The sequence below is a fragment of the Bacillus rossius genome, chromosome 17, assembly GCF_032445375.1.
Source record: "Bacillus rossius redtenbacheri isolate Brsri chromosome 17, Brsri_v3, whole genome shotgun sequence".
NCBI lineage: Eukaryota > Metazoa > Arthropoda > Insecta > Phasmatodea > Bacillidae > Bacillus > Bacillus rossius.
The window spans coordinates 21,256,184-21,273,079 of NC_086344.1; the positions used below are offsets into that span (position 1 = coordinate 21,256,184).

At 37.5% G+C, this 16,896-nt stretch overlaps 2 protein-coding genes across 2 annotated transcripts in view; both read right to left on the minus strand.

The window, feature by feature from the left end:
* Positions 1 to 16,064, minus strand: part of LOC134540878 (annulin) — a 166,384-nt gene extending 150,320 nt beyond the window's left edge. The window contains exon 1 of the mRNA XM_063383902.1: positions 15,690 to 16,064. Within this exon, the coding sequence (XP_063239972.1) occupies positions 15,690 to 15,852 (163 nt within the window). The 5' untranslated portion in view covers positions 15,853 to 16,064. The remainder of the gene's footprint in view (positions 1 to 15,689) is intronic.
* LOC134540879 (uncharacterized) lies at positions 497 to 4,982 on the minus strand. The gene is made up of 2 exons (XM_063383903.1): positions 1,189 to 4,982; positions 497 to 1,152 (listed from the first exon to the last, which is right to left on the minus strand). The coding sequence occupies exon 1, from the start codon at positions 2,272 to 2,274 to the stop codon at positions 1,210 to 1,212; it is 1,065 nt and encodes a 354-aa protein (XP_063239973.1). The 5' UTR covers positions 2,275 to 4,982; the 3' UTR covers positions 497 to 1,152; positions 1,189 to 1,209.
* Positions 16,065 to 16,896: the final 832 nt, after the last annotated feature.

The following is a 16,896-nucleotide window of genomic DNA, read 5'->3' on the forward strand; positions in this document are numbered from 1 at the left end:
GCGTAGCGGGACAATGAGTCATCCTTTTTCGTGCGAGCAGCCGGCGTTCATTGATTTATTAGACGTTGTCACGTCAAAATAAAAATAAAAATAATATTAAAACGTATTGTAACGAATTATGGTATACAAAATACAAAAGTTTAATGTTTAAAAGCCGGATTGTATCAATCCGGCAACTGTGGTCGCTATCTACTCTATACTGCAATCTAAGCGTGGGACATACTAAAGTACGCCACTAAGTGTCATATTCGGATTATTTTATACATTCCAAACAACAATTTGTAACAGATGATGTGTGTGTGGGTAGTTATTAAAGCATAACAGGCAGACAGGTGGTCTGTTGGTGTTTACTCTCATTCATTTCAAACAACTCATACTACACGGTATCTCCCCAATTTCAGACTTACCATAAATGGAGGGGGGGGGGGGGGGGGGGGGCGTTGACGCCATAATGGTTTTGGCGTGTTTTAGACCATGACAATTTTTTATCCTGTAATACTGCAAATTTTCTTTCGTCGAGGCAGCAAGATACCGCACATTAATTTAAGAAATTTTCTCACCTTAAAACAAATTGTCTATAATTTAATTTTTTTTTGTAAATGGAGCAGAATTATTCATGTAATATTATATATATTTGTAAATTTGTACTTTTATATGATAACAACTGTTTAACTACAAAATATAGTTATCGCAGTTATAGCTACTGTTTTCAGATTCTTAACCCAGACATTTCATTTGAATCGATCCATGCAAAAAGGTCTTTAGTCCTAAATAAGTGTTTTTGAGAAAAACACAAAAAACTGTCTGCGCCAGAAGATTTTAATAATATAATAACACCTTTTTTTAATATGGTACCTAACAATTTCACCACTCATATGAATTATCTATATTACTGTTCTTGTATATAGTTTGTCGAAAAAAAATTATAAAATATGTTGGACTGAAGCCATTTTTGCATGGAAAAGTATTTTATTAAACACTCTTTTATATTTTATTGTTATTTTAGTATATATATTATTTTAATTGTTTCTTATCCAACAAAATGGTAGAAAAGAAGATACAATATGTTATATTTTACTACATATTAGTTTATTTACTCATGTACAGTGTGTCAAAAATTAAATTATATACAGTTAGTTAATCATCTTGTACCTACAAATCAATGTTCTCCAGTTAATCATCTTGTACCTACAAATCAATGTTCTCCAGTTAATCATCTTGTACTTCCAAATCAATGTTTTCAGCTGTTGGCCAGTTAGAAATATCAATGTAAAATTGTTTATGCTCCTCGGGAATATAGGGCAGAAGTTTTCGTATGTCATCTAGTTTCTTTTTTTTAATGGGGACCTTCCCTTCTGGATAAGCAATGCATGGTGGAAATTCGGGGTTCGTCATTGCTTGCCGCAAACAAAAAGTATGTAGTACCATACCATTGATAAATTTTCGTGCAACAATTGTTCCAGGCATTTCTTGACTAAAAGAAAAATGCATGAAGGAACTTATGCCAAACTGTTGCTTATCATCTTTCGGAACTGATCTCGGGCGCGTTTCTTCTGAAACGACAGACTTTTTGTAATATTGAGGCCACCAATTTTTGTAATCGAATATGTGTTCCGATTTCACATGTGTCACCATAAACTTATTATTATTACTGCTCTTGATTACTAATTCAGTGATTTCTCTTAAGGAATATAAACGGTCATGTTTCCTCAGCTGTCTTTTAATCATTGAAAAATCTCGGTCACAGGGGAGAAACGAATGACCCCTGATGGGGAAGAACTGTTCTATTTTATTAAATCGACCAGTTCGTGTTAAAGCCAATAACAAACGTGCCAGTGAGTGGTTTTTGTTTTGGCCAGAACAGTTGTCAGAGAAAATCCTTATCTCATTAATTTCTGGAGGAACCGTGTTCAAATAATCCGTTAAAAGTGAGCACACTTCATTTGGGCCTTTGTTGGCAGTACCCTCATGATAAAGGTATAACATAGCACTATGTTCCTTTATGTTATGTATGCAGCAAACATTGACTGTTAACTGCCTCATATAGAAAGTCTCTTGAACTGGGATTCGTGGCAATTGAATATTTTGCATATAATCCATACAGATGGACAGAACGTGTGGTTCAGTTTTGCAGTCTCGTTCTTTTTTAAGTTCATTATAAAACTTCTTTGCCCTCCTTCTGTGAATCATTACAGGGTGGCCACTCTTCTGGGATAATAAAATTCCTGGTTTTTTCCAGGTTTTTTCAAGGGTGGTTTTTATCAATATTTGCATACAATTTGTATTTTTGTTACACAAAGCACACACAATATGATGTTTTATTGGCGTTAAACAATAGACAACTTAACTATAGGCTTAAAAATTAAATCAATGAACTTGCTTAAAACAAAACCTACCACCAACAAAAAAATTTATAATCTCAAGTCACAAAAATTACTTGACACCAAACGCACGTGTTTTGCACCTCTTGCGTGGCTGGCTAATGCTGTTCTTCCCATCCATGCTACCGATATTGATTTTAACATTACACAAATTGCAAATAGCGTTTGTCCTGCACTTTGGATCTTTCTCCACCCATTCAAACTCTTCCGTATATTTGTCATTGTATGTGGTGACCGAACTCGTTGACATTTTGATAGTCTGCGCCAATTACATGTTAGATTAAAAAATTCAAAACAACGTCCCGCACAACTAAACTTTTAAAAAAACTCGAGAAAAGTATCCATCCGTGATACCGTGACGCAACAACACGAGCGCAAATAAAAACAAATATACATACAAAACTAGTGCTACCAACATGCCGTGCGAGAAATTACAACCACCCTACAACAACATTTTCAGCCAAAATGCTGTTGCTTTTGAATACAGAAACATAATAAGTATGGAAGTCTGAATTGTTAACGGTTTCTTACGTACTACAAAAGTTTTTAAATGCAATATAAACAAATTAACTTTCACAAAATATAGCTCACGAGCATACTGTCGTGCTTCGACGGGTGGTGAACGTGCTCATTTAACAGCCGTATGTTATTGCGATCGTTACTTCATAAAAAAAATTCCCGGTTCTAATAAAAATTCCTGGCTGATTCCAGGTATTCCTGGTTTTTTTAATAAATCCTGGCTATTTCCCGTATTTCCCGATTTCCCGGTTGGCTGGCCACCCTGCATTAGTTCCGCTGCCGCACACCTCTTGGCTGCTTCATTTATGTGAGGGCTTTTAATTTTAAGTTTTAACTCCTCACAAGTACAGCAGCAATCAACCTGGGGTCTGCCAAATTATAGAGAAAAGTTTTCATTGAAAAACTTAATGAAAAACTGATAACTGCAGTTAATGTCAGGATTTTTATCTTTGAATAGATTATACATGGACTTTACAGACAGTCTGGCATCGAGATATGATTTTGTTTTACCAGTGTATTTTGTGCATTTAACTGGAAAGCTAAGAATGTGGTTTCTGATTTTTTCCCGAACTTCAGGTGGAAGTGTGTTAGCACTTGATGTATTCCCTCTTTCATCAACGGGACTTTTGCCCAATAAAGCAAGTTTTCTAATCCTCTTCACTCGTTTATCAGTAATAGCAAACAATGATAAGAAAGCTTTGTAACATACCTCTCTCTTTACATGGCCTATAATAACATAGTATTTGTAAACTTTGTCAACAATTCTTGCCCCCTCTTTCTTCCGAGGTCGACGGCGATCAACATCATGTATATCAATCAGAGATTGAATAAATGTGTCTTGTTGATTTTTTGTAGGCAAATCATGCAAACGTCTTAGCACATCAATAGCTTCATCATCTGAGATCTTCTCAAAACACTTCATTCTCTAACATCTGAAAACAAAACGATAAATATTTTTGTGATTGTTGGAAAATAAAGGAAATATATATAGTGCATTGAGAGATTTAGGCCTACTAAAACTAATTCTCTTGATATCAGAAATACATAAGTAAGTGCCTAATATTGTAATGTATTAACAAATACAAGCTTTAGATAACATTGGTAGTTATAGACCTACCTGCATGGAGGTCCTGTTGTTCTGGCTGGAATCAAATTGCCTTTGGAGGTTAGGTATTCCTCCCCTTTACATCTTGCAGTTTTTCTTATATTTCTTTTCCAAGAAGATGGTGTACTTTTCCTCTTTATACCTCTTTCTTCTACATTGTCTGTGCCTTCACTTTCTGATGACATTATTTAACAATATCTTTGTATAAAACTTACTAATTTACCATCATTTAACAAACAAACTGCATATTCAACATTCTTTTGTTATAAACATTTTGAATAACAGGTTAGGAAACATAATGTCACAGAATATTTCAATAGTGCGCCGCTACAACAAAAATTCCCAAACTTTATTCCATGCAAAAGGGGCTTCAGTCCAGGACTGAAGCCCTTGCTGCATGGAACAGTGAAATTAACAGTCTGTTACTACGGTAACAGTGCATTGGACTGAAGTCTTTTTGGCGTAGAAATGTGTATCTACCTTCTTAGGTAATGTTGCATATTCAAACTGGAATTGCGGAAAAAATGGACTGAAGCCCTTTTTGCATGGACCAATTCATTTATGCTTAGTGTTTGTTGTCCCAGTACCTCCAGTTGTTAAAAGATTTTTGTAAACGGTTCCTTTGATAGTTTCTCAGTGGTAATTGCGCATATAATAAACGTTATACAAAATAAATGAAGTCAGATTGTTAAATATCCTAATAGCTATTACATGGTTTATAAAAATTATGCTAGAATGGAACATCAATTAAAATATAAAATTATGAACCAATTTTCGCAAGAAATGTGTACTCGGTATTATCTCGGAAAACGTATTTCACACATGCAAACATAACCATAGCAATGTGTTGTAAAAATTAACAAATTATTTCTTGTAGGATTGCTAACTGTTTATTGGCAACCGGTTCCCAAAGGAATATTTCTGTAAAGGTACAGAAATTATTTTTCTGTGTATTTGACGGCAATCCGTGACTGGATTGATGATGATTTATGATGATTGATGATGATTGATTGAAGATGATTGATGATGATTGATGAAGATGATTGATGCTGATTGATGATTATAGATGTTAATTGATGATTGAAGATGGCTGATGATGATTGAATATGATAAATGATGATTGATGATGATTGATGATTATAGATGCTGATTGATGATAATTGATTATAGATGATAATTGATGATGATTGATGATTTTTGATGATTATTGTTGTTGATTGATGATTATTGATTATTGATGATGATTTATGATGATTGATGATGATTTATGATGTTTGATGATGATTGATGATGATTATATATAATGATTATAGATGATAATTGATGATTATAGATGATTGATGATTGATGATAATTGATGATTGATAATTGAAGATGATTGAGACTCTTCGCGGCACCACGTGGTTCGTCGCCCGGATGTGGCGGCTCTAGCACCGAGGCTCGTCAACTGCTGTGACGACACAGTTGGCGACATTGCCCTGCCAGATGCCGGAGTATAGGGGCGGTATCCCAAGACGCTCGGGCGAAGTAGCGAACAAGCACCGCCTTGTTGTTTGGGACACGACCGTGACCCGACCCGCTGGCCCGCATTCCAGAGCGCGTCGGTAACGAACAAGATCGGCAACCGTTTTAATGAAACATTTGCCCCGCGCGAGAGGCTAGAAACTGGTTACAGCGCATTCTAGCGGACGTTTTGCAACCATCGATACAGTAGGTAACAGCACCATCGCACAAAATTAGAACCACCTTTTCGAATTTTCTCAAGTACTTTTTTTTTTTTAAGTTGCGATTATTTCTTGTTGTGACAATTAAAATGTACTGAATTTATTCCAGGATAGTTTAGCTATCATAAAGTTTCAGTAGGCATGCCAACACGCTTGGTACGTCCCCCGATGATCACGAAAGTGACTATGAACGAGTTACGAACCAACAGACGCGGGTCCACCATCTGGACGAAATCAACGAAAACGTGAGCTCTGCGCATGCGCCTAATTTGGGCAACAGATCGGCAACGGATAGGACACCAAAATCCGTTCCCTAAAAACAAGGGACTGGGCCGTGTCCTATCGTGCACTAGGAATACGGTTAGGGTACAGGTGTGCCATATTCAACACCTAAAACCTTATGTTTGTGACTTGGAATACAGGCGTAAGCGACTGTTCTGAGCCCCGGAACTTTTGTTTTCATAGTCCGCAGACTTGCCAACAGTCCGAAGGGCTTTATTCCGCTCTCGCCAAACAAACAAAAAACCAAACAAATAAACATTCCTGCCAAACATGTTTGCCAAGTCTTAAATTGAAAATACGCTGCGTGTGTGGTTACGAAATTCGTCGAAAAACAAAAAGGAAAAAATTACGAGAGAGTATTTCAGTACTCGACAAAGATGTGTAACATCTAACCTCGGTAAATAGCAAATTCATGTGTTCTAATGTTCCAAACACACTTACGTATAATTCTTTTAAATAAAGCTGAGCATAATAAATACATGTAAATTGTGTTTTTTACTACAATTTCTGGACGCCAATCACTCGTAGTTTCCGCACCCGCCGCTAGAATTCCTTGCCGAAGCAGCTACGTCGACTATAGAATTATTTTATTGGCAGACATTTTAAACTTTTTTTTGCAGTATTAATATGGAGAATGAAATAGAATATCAAAGTGCAACATTTTAGGTTCAAAGTCAATTTTACGGACTGTTATGTGATATGGTTTCATTCATTTTAGAAAAAAATATATACATATATAATTTTACCTGGTATTTTAATATAAGTAGAATTTTCGTATTTTAAAAAGCTAATTAAATTTTTTTCTGAAAGAATTTTAAACTAAATCACGCAGTAGACACCAGCCTTTTAAACACAAAATAATTTCATTTATGTATTCCATTCGGTTCTCCTTAACCCCAAATTGCACAAAAATATTACAAATTTCAACTTTTTCAGATAATTATGCAAATATTAAGTACTATATATATATATATATAGAGAGAGAGAGAGAGAGAGAACATACCTACTTATTGTAGCCAGCCAGGGGCGCAACAACAGGGGGGGGGGGGGGGGCATACCTTCAAGTGGGGGCAAACGGGGGCAAAGAAAGTGCTGTGTAATCAATTTTTAAATAAAACTGCTTAAATAGCACCATTTTCCACCTTGAAACACAAATGTTCCCGGGGGAGGACCCCCGGACCCCCCGCTTCAATAGGGGGGATCGATGATTCTTTATAAAAAGGTATATTGCCCCCCCCCCCTTTTTGGAAATTTAGTTGTTGCTCCCCTGGTGGCCACTCATAAAGTCTACAAGTTTAACCGTGTTAATCGTAAAAAAATAAATATATAATGACCTGGAACATTACATTTATGTACCCTTAACACGATAGCCCTCTTGCAGTAGTCGTTCTTACACAAATTAAACTATTTACTAAGTGCAATGTAATAGGTGTAAACACTTGCTCAAAGTGTTCGTGATTATCGCTCGCGTGGCGTTACACAGGATGGCAAATGATCCTCAGTATTACTATCTCTGATGAGATAACTTCTGACTGAAGACAAAAATGCAAGAAGGCTATCCTGATACAGTTCTCAGAAATAGCCCGTTTAGCAAACCAAAATTACTAAATGAAGTCAAAATAGCATACACTGTAATATATATTTTTTTGTAAATGGAACAGAAATATCCATGTAAAATCAAACATAGGTACTTAATTTGTACATTTCCATGAAAACAACTCTATCATTACAATATAGTGTTTGCAGTAATACTGGCTTCGGATTCTTTCCCAGCTTTTATGCTTTGTGTTGTCCTAGTGCCTCCAACAATTTACGTTTTTTGTAAATTGTTCTAAGACCAATTATTTAATATTCGAATATCTTTTCCAAGGTTAAAAAATTTATGCTTGAATGGAACATTATTTATGTTATAAAAGTATGCACCAATTTTCGTTATAAATACTCGGTATTATCTCGATAAATGTATTCCATACATGCAAAAAATAATCACAGCTATGTGTTGTACAAAGTTACAATATCTCTCTTGTAGATTTACAAACTAATTTTTGGCAACGGTTATTTTTTCTGCGGAATGTACGTCTTTCCCAGATCTACGTAATGGGGAAAATTCTTAAGATTTAAATAAGTATAAAAATATCGTAATGTACTGAAAACTAGTAAACTGAGACTGTTAATTATTTTGTTTTAGGTTGTAAGATAATGATTTAGTATAATCCGCAGTGGGCTCATGCTAAGGTGGCTTGTTAATGGGAGTTGAATGGAAACATTTAAACCTTCCACGATACAGGAATGAATCATCGCGCTCTTCACATGTGTGCCAAGGTTGCCGTGTCACGGCCCGGCTATCACTTTCTCGCGGTACAGTCCGTGACGTATCGAAACCCAATCTCTACGAGTGTTGCCCATTCGCGCGACCGTCGCGTGCAATGCGACGCGTGACGATTGTTTGTCACCAACCACTGACTATCACAACATTAGTTTATTTGCAAAACACTGTTGACGGAACGACAGTGGTACTGTCAAGGTCATCTCCAGGGAAGGGCAAACGAGGCAATCACCCCCACGCAGGTGCTTTTAATTTTTTTGAAGTGAAAACTTCTATGGGAAGGTTTGGATAGGGAGTAAATTCATGTAACTCGTCATCGACAATGTCACGTGACGTGTTAACGATAACACTAAGTATATCTGTTCCTATTAGTGTTCAAATTGTGTTTTGTTTAATTTTTATTTTAAATCTTAAGTATACGATAACTGTGCAGTAAAAAGGGAGTATAAAATATATTAATATTCTCATATAGATAGATAGTTTGAATAACGATGAAAACGGAGTCTTTGTAGCAATTTAACCTAAAAATTAAGAACATCGTTATTTATTTTTTAATACCTACAATTACTATTTAATGCGTATTTTATAGTAATTTAGGAGTTATTTTACTAACGTGATAAAAAAATTTGTTGTGTGATAATATTTTTTCGTAAAAATTGCGAAGTTGCAAATTATATTTGTATTTTCTTAATTCTATTCTTAATATTATTAATAGTTACTTTGATTTACATGTTTTAATTTAAGATCAATTAATTTGGATAACCAAAAATAACAACTGTTTGTTTATAGTTTTAAGTTTTCACTTCTGTCGGCAGTCCTCATGATTGCTTTGAAATTTTTTTAAATATTTGTTTGTCTAGTGTTGCGTTAAAAATATGGACATTAATGGGAAAAGGAAAAAATAATAATTTTTTAAGTGAAAAAGTGAAAACTTCTTTGTTGATGGGGCTACAATTTTCGAGAGTTCCGAAAATTCCGATCGCATGAGGGGAATAGTTAGGTACGTGGTGGGAGTTAGGGTATGTAGTGGTGGAGACGGCAGGGCAGAGAAGGAGAAATTACGCAGCATACTTGCATACTTACACACTTGCGTACTTGCACACTTGCGTACGTGCACACTTGCGTACGTGCACACTTGCATACTTTGCATTCTTGCGTACTTGGCACACTTGCGTACTTGGCACATTTGAGTACCCAAAGAGGATAATATTTCCCATACATATAAATCGATTTGTGTGTGTATGTTCACTATGGACTCCAAAACGGCTGGACCAATTGTGATGAAATGTAAACGTTATCTGGGCGTATCACATAAATCCCAACGAAATTTTATTGGCACCGATAGTATTTAAAAACACGCATTAAAAAAATGGAAACTCAACCGGTCCTTGGAGATTTTTGCAGACAAACACCCCCACCCACTCCTTTTCCCAAACCACATGTTTTTCCCATTCCACCTGTATCTATCTGTATGGTACAGATGTGGATATGGAATTTGATCGGGTCACGCGTGACCTGTGACGTCATCTGTCGGTACTTAGTCACGTTCTCCAGTGACACGGAAAACGGAGACGGATCACGTAAACGGAAACGGATCTTCCGGAACGGAGTTTCTACAGTAGCACGCTGACGGAGACGGCAATTCAATTTTTTTTTTGTTTTTTTGCTCGGTTTTTTTGTTTTGCTCACGTGCAACCAATAATAGAAGCCGAGTAGGCTACTTGGCTTGCAGTGGTAGCCATGTTTGTTTTATGTTCTAAATACGTTTAAAATTGTTTCAAGCACAAGAATACCTAGTGTTCCATTATTTTTTTTGTGGTTTATTTTTATTATGCATGTAAATCCTGCACGTGCTATGACTCGAAACATACTGGTGTTTTTTAATTAAATTAATATTTCGTAACCTTGAAATGCCATATATCGGTTGTCATTTGTTACGTTTCCTTGCATCGTGAAAGCAGCAGACGCGAAGGTGAAATGTTCCGTGACATTGTAGAATGGACCGTATGCGTGGAGCGGATATCTGGCCACCATTGGCGAACTTTTAACACCCCGAGGTCTGACTGCACCGTCTGCATCTGACGTCGTGAACAATATGCGCCAATGAGAAGCATGGTGAGTAGGGCCATGCATTATTCGCGAAAATATTCATAGAGTAGCTGGAAGTTAAAAAGGTGTAGCATCGTCTTGTGTTTCGTGATTGGGTTAGGTTCTTTCAGATACATGTCTATACTGTTGCAACTCCAATCATAGTAATTCAGTACGGAAGCAAACACGTACTGAGTGGCTCGGTCAAAAAAGGCAACGACTTCACTCGCAGACGGTCGCCAATAACAAGGAAGAAACCTCTGGTGCGGGTATAGCTAGTTGCAATTTAATAGGCGTTCAGATTTTTTTCGCGAAAAATGCCTGCTCCTAATGATGAGTATAAACGAATAGTAAATCGCGCGATGGTATTTATTTCTAAACAAACATTTTAATTTTTTTTTTTTTGACATCTCATCTTGGGAACTAGTTTATTGTTTTGGTTTCCCGTTTTAAGTGGCTTTGAAATGAAAATCGAAGGTTCTGAAAATGTAAATTAAAATTATAAAAACGTTTAGGTGTGAAAATATCAGATTCTCCCAAATACGTGAAACATTCTTAGCTATATTTACAAGAAACTATGTAGAAATTGTATTTCAATTAATCTCTATTTTTAAAGCTGCGAATGAAGGCCAAGCTAAATATGTATAAAATAATAATTTTTCGTGCTGCTCTCTATGTATTATCATGCGAACCAGGTGCATTAGACAAGTGAGGTATGATGCTACGGAAAACCTTCTTCGAATGATTCTTGTAATGGGCAAGTTTAATTAAAATCATTATTTTGGACATACGCCATCGCTAGTTTCACTGAATATCTTAGAGGAAACCAAAAGAACGGACAAATAAAGATGACTACACAAAAACACAGAAAAAAAAGGCCTATGTCAGCAGATGTCAAATTTTAAATGTAAAGACAGGACAGAGAATTATGTGGAAGGAATCAGAAGAATATGCTTGATGACGGGGAACAGATCTGAGTTTCCGAAATGTCGCAACTGTTTAACAGTGTTCGTCTGCCCTGTCCTGTCGTTGTGTTGTCAGAATATCTGTTTTAATTTCATCACTGGGCTCGTATGTATTGTCAGTGGATTGTACAGACTAACTGCTTAGTATCGTCTTTAGGTTCATCTGTCTGCCGTTGAGTTGTCAAAAATTTTGGTTTGTCTGTATTTAACGGTTTTTCGTTGCAAATTTCTTTATTAGTCCATTGTATTCGTCTGTGCTGTAATGTTGTTTTGTGTGATTCCTTCCACGGAATTCTCTGTGCTGTCCAGTAGCATATCAAGACTGCGGAGCCCTGGTATGTTTATTTATGCGGGGCCCTCGTATTTTTTTAGAGGGGCCTAACCACTATGTCCCGGGGGGAGGAAGGTGGTTTATGTAATATACTACCTAGAAAGATTTGAAAACAAAATCTTTAAAACAACCTTTTTTAGCCAATCTGAAACTTAAATTTCGACGATGGTTTTCTAATTTATCTTAAGAAATGTTGATATTATTTTCCTGAGAAATTATACTAATTGTTTTCCTTCTCATTTTCAACGATCGAATTCCGGTGAAATCGCGTCATTATGAGCCAATACAAATTTTTAAAAGTTTTTCTAAAATGAATTTAGGTATTTAAAGTGTTTTGAAATCGTAAGCGTAGTCATTATTCGCAAAAAAAAACTCTGACCACCTGTTAGACTGCAACAAGGTCTACATTACTCACGGGTTTCCTCCTTGTGATTGACAGCCGTCTGGGAAAGAAGTCGTTGCCTTATCTGACCGAGCCACTCAGGACGCATTAGCTTCTCCACTGAATTACCGTGATTGGTGTTGCACCAGTCTACACGTACCTGAAAGAAACTCGCACAATCACGAAACACAGACGATGTTACGATGTTCAGCTAGGCTCGGAATATTTTCGCGAAATATGCATGCTCCCAGTAATGACCAGCACTTGAAATTACACGCTAATATAAATTTGATTCTTCCTTTTACCATTAATGTCCATATTTTTCGCAGAAACCTGGGGAAAACGAAGGAAAATAAAAATTAAAAACGCCGGTGAGGGGATATTTTGGCCTGTCTTCTGTGCGTTCGTGTATTCATGTTCTCTGCCCGTTCTTCGGTTTTTCTCTATGACTGGAGACCGGAAAAATTCGTGGGTTCAATGACCTCCAGGATAGACTCCAATTTCCTCAACACACTAGGGCAAATGTCAACTGTTCATTGGCTGCTGACTTGTGAGTCGTCTCGACTGGGTGTCCTGTGATTCGACACTTCTATGAGTGAGTATCTCTAATTGGCCCTCATTCCTCCAGATTAACAGTGAACCAATGACAGAAGCAGCACTAATTTATAATTATTTGAATTTTAGCATAACACGAAATGAACCCGCGAATTTTTCAGGTCTCTATCTATGACTTAAAGAGTGCAAGCAAGCAATGGCGTACGTCAAATGCAGATGATGTGTGAGAAAGAATGATTGGTCCAAAGACCCGTCTACAATTGCAGTGTCCTAAACTTGTGTCTGACGGACACTGATCACCGATTGGCTCACGTGATCCTCTGACGTCATGCGTGGTGTGGGCGATTTTTCCAACACACCGGTCAACTTGAACTTTTCTGTCCCAATATCTGTGTCCCTAGATAGCTAAGAACGAACACTCGTGAGATACGCTGTATCCTGCTCCCGTTTTAAAAAAAAAAATGTAAACAGAAAACAACGGACATTTATTATGACTTTACTTTCGCGTTACAGAATTAGTTAATATTATTGACCTCCCACAAATTTCACAAGTTAAGCTAAATATTGAAAACTTAAGCTGCGTACACATTTACAGAGCATTAAAATAACAAACAGTTGAATATATATATATATATATATATATATTTATATATACATATATATATACTAGTAGACCCGACAGACGTTTTCCTGTACACACGTCGTTAATTCGAAAATTTCAAACATTCTTCAATAAGCTGTAACAATCTGGACTGTTTTGATGAAAATTATTATTCAAGAGTTATTTTAATATCTAACGTCATTACATGTACTACACTTATACAAATTCGACTGTGCTCTGGTGAGTACTTTGGTAACCGATAGATTAGGACATCGCACATGGCAACTGTGTAGAAGGGCCGTTTTCAGTTCGACACTGTGACGTCATTCACGTTAGGATACGGACCCGGACTCAGGGTGTCCACAGTTAGTACGTACTAGATCTAATACTTTTATATTTTTTTTAGTGGTCTAGTACATTTATGCTCAGATCTAGTAGTTTTTCCTTTAATATAATAATATTACAGTTAACTCCAATATGTTTTATTATTAATCGAAATTATTTTTAAAAACTATGGAATGTATGTGTGTGTGGTGTGATATTTAAGTTCGAGCATTGCAATGTCATAAACTTTTTTCTCGCCTAATTTGGTACGAAATATTTTTTTTTTCCTTGTGGACACCCTGCACGGACTGTCACGCAGGTTCGGGACTGTTGTGGACGGTGGTAGGCGCCAGCAGTGCTGATAACGTCTAAGGGCTTAGGACGCAGCCAATTGTCTGGTTAGCTGAGTGAGGCGGGGGTTGAAGGTGGTGTCGAAGCTGGGATGGGTAGCCTCAGCCTATGGACATAGCTGGATCTCTAACACCTCTCCTGTTTCGCGTATACGGCTTATTCCGTATCCACGCCCATTGGGGCCCCAGGACGGACAGGGCCACACGGCTAAGAGGGCTGGGTTTTTATCTGCAGTCATCTGATATTGTTTTTTCTACAACACAAAATCTCTACAATATCCAAAAATATTTACACCCTCTTGCCTTAGATACAAACAAATATGAAATTACCGTTTCGTATAACGGATATAAACTTGCTCAAGGATAAATTGAGTCTTATCTTTTACATCCTAACGAAAGATAACTTCAAAATAACTTAACATCAGTGTGGTGTTCGGAATACTAAAGAGGGGGAGAAATCCCTTAAAACAGACTTCTGTTGTCAGGGACATCGGAACAGGGGGGGCAGCAGGGGTGAGTCGCCCCCGTTCGGTTATGAACGAGGGGGGGGGGGGGGGGGCGAGAGTAGCATTTCGCCCCCCTCCTTTTCCCAGAATAAATGTTTGGTCCTAGTAGTATTTTTCTCAACCAGTAGTTACAAACGTTGCATTGGTGATCACATTGATTAGAAAATCAAATTTATGATTGTCAATATACTGTAAAATGATTGCAAATTTCTAGATGTTATTTTTATTTAAATTGTACTACATCTACTGTCAGAGTATCAAGCCATTCCATCTATTGAAATAAAAAATTCCAAGACCGAAGTTAAGGGGTAGTGATCGCACGGGTTAGGTTATTTGTCACCCACTACCCACGATATTTTAATCCATATTTAATACATACTACGTCATCAAATTCTTGGAATGGTATATTTAATATTTTGGTTCGGAAACTCATTAAATAGCACAATTTTGTATCTAAAATTCCAAATTTTTCCGGGGGAAGGCACCCGGAACCCCCGCTCTAGGACTGAGGTAAAGTGTGATACATTTTTCGCCCCCCCCCCCCCTCTTCTCTTGAAAACGTTCCGACGTCCCTGTCTGTTGTGGACGGTAGTAGAGCTGTAGCAAACCGTATGTATTCGTTACTGAGTAACGGGTGCGCCGTCTATATACGAGTAACGAAACGTTACACACGGCTGCATTTCGTTACTCGCATTTTTCGTACGTTTCACGCATGCGCGCGCATATTCGATTAATTTACGTTACAAAGAACGATGTTTGTTTATTAAGTAAAGCATAATTTGGAAATTCGTCGTCCAAGTTTTTTACTGTTTATTAAAGGTTGTGTGTGTAGACAAAGTTTGAGATTGGAACAGAAACAACGAAAGAAAGTATTTTTTACAAATTAGAAATATGTACGTTTTTGTTTTTTTATTATCGCGAATTTTAACGTTTTTTTTTATTATCTTAAAAGAGATAATATAATAAAGCCGCTCTAATGAGATTTAATTGTTTCTTGGTTAACAATAACTGTTAATTATCAAATATTGTTAATTGTATATATTCTATTTATTATTATTTACGCGACGTCATACTGTACGCGTACGCAATACGACTCGATTCGTTGCATGTAATGCGGTATCAGAAGTAACGAGTAACGATACTATAGTAACGAGTACTGATTGTTATAGTAACGAATACATACGGGTACGCTTTTTTTTTTTTGTTACTTTTACACCTCTAGACGGTAGACGGCAGGTGCCTCAACTCACCGCCGTCGGCGGCATCAGTGGAGGTCGGGGTGGTGGTGGGGGGTTTGGGCAGACAGCTGGGCTTCCGGCAGGCCCCGCCAGACAGCGTCGTCAGCGGCATGCCTCCCTCGTTGGGCTTGAACACCGCCCGGAACGAGGCGCACGAGGAGCAACAGTTACCCATGATGCACGCGCCGTTGGCTTTCTTCTTTTAAAAATATAAACTCTTCAAGTTCGCCGCACCAAACGTTCACACGAGCACACGCGCCTTTTTGTAGTAGAAGACTTCTCTATCTCTCTATCTCTCTATCTCTCTCGCGCCCCGAAGAAACCGAAAGCTACTTCTCCTGACTCCCTGGTAGCGACTGACTGACAAGACGCGGCCGCCTCGCCCCAAACAGGTTTTTCCCTCCCCCCACCTTACATGGGGAGACGCGGCGACGGTGGCGCGGCGCTGCGGCTGAACCACCAACTAGCCGGACAGCACACGAGGCGCGCCGGGCGGGGTTTTCTGGAATCACCGCCCAGGGTGTCCACAGTACTTTCGTACTAGATCCAGGGCCGGTGCAAGGTAAATTGGCGCCCTAGGCGAAAAACCTTAATGCCCCCCCCCCCCCCTCTTCTCGGCTGGACACCACAAAAATAATTGCCTTGCCTCAAAATACATCACGTAAGCCTAAGATTTTGTGAACAATCAAATGTAAGCAGGCTTGTGTTTTTTTTTTTTTTTACTTCTTTACTTATTACAAATCATGAACAGGTCACCGTGGACTTTAAATAATTACTTATATCAATAAAAAACATTCCAAACTGTTACAAAAAATTCATTTTCATCTAGTTTAAATAATAGTTAAACATATTATATCAGCTGTTATGTTTCGTGCTGCGCCCCCCCCCCCCCCCCCCCACCACCCAGCTACTTGGCGCCCTAGGCGGTTGCCTAGTTCGCCTGTATGGACGCGCCGGCCCTGACTAGATCTAGTACTTTTATAAGTTTTTTTAGTGGTCAAGTACATTTACGCTTAGATCTAGTATTTTTTTTCTTTAATATAATATTATTACAGTAACTCCAAGATGTTTTATTACTAAGCGTAATTATTTTTTAAAAAACTATGGAATGTATGTGTGTGTGTGTGTGGTGTGATGTTTAAGTTAGAGCATTGCAATGTCATAATAACTTCCTAAATTGTTAAAACCATAACAAATTATAATTTAGTACTTTTTTTTT

Bases quoted from the DNA above. Each gene is read 5' to 3' on its own strand.
- LOC134540879 (XM_063383903.1), bottom strand. From the start codon at position 2,274: ATGCAAATATTGATAAAAACCACCCTTGAAAAAACCTGGAAAAAACCA.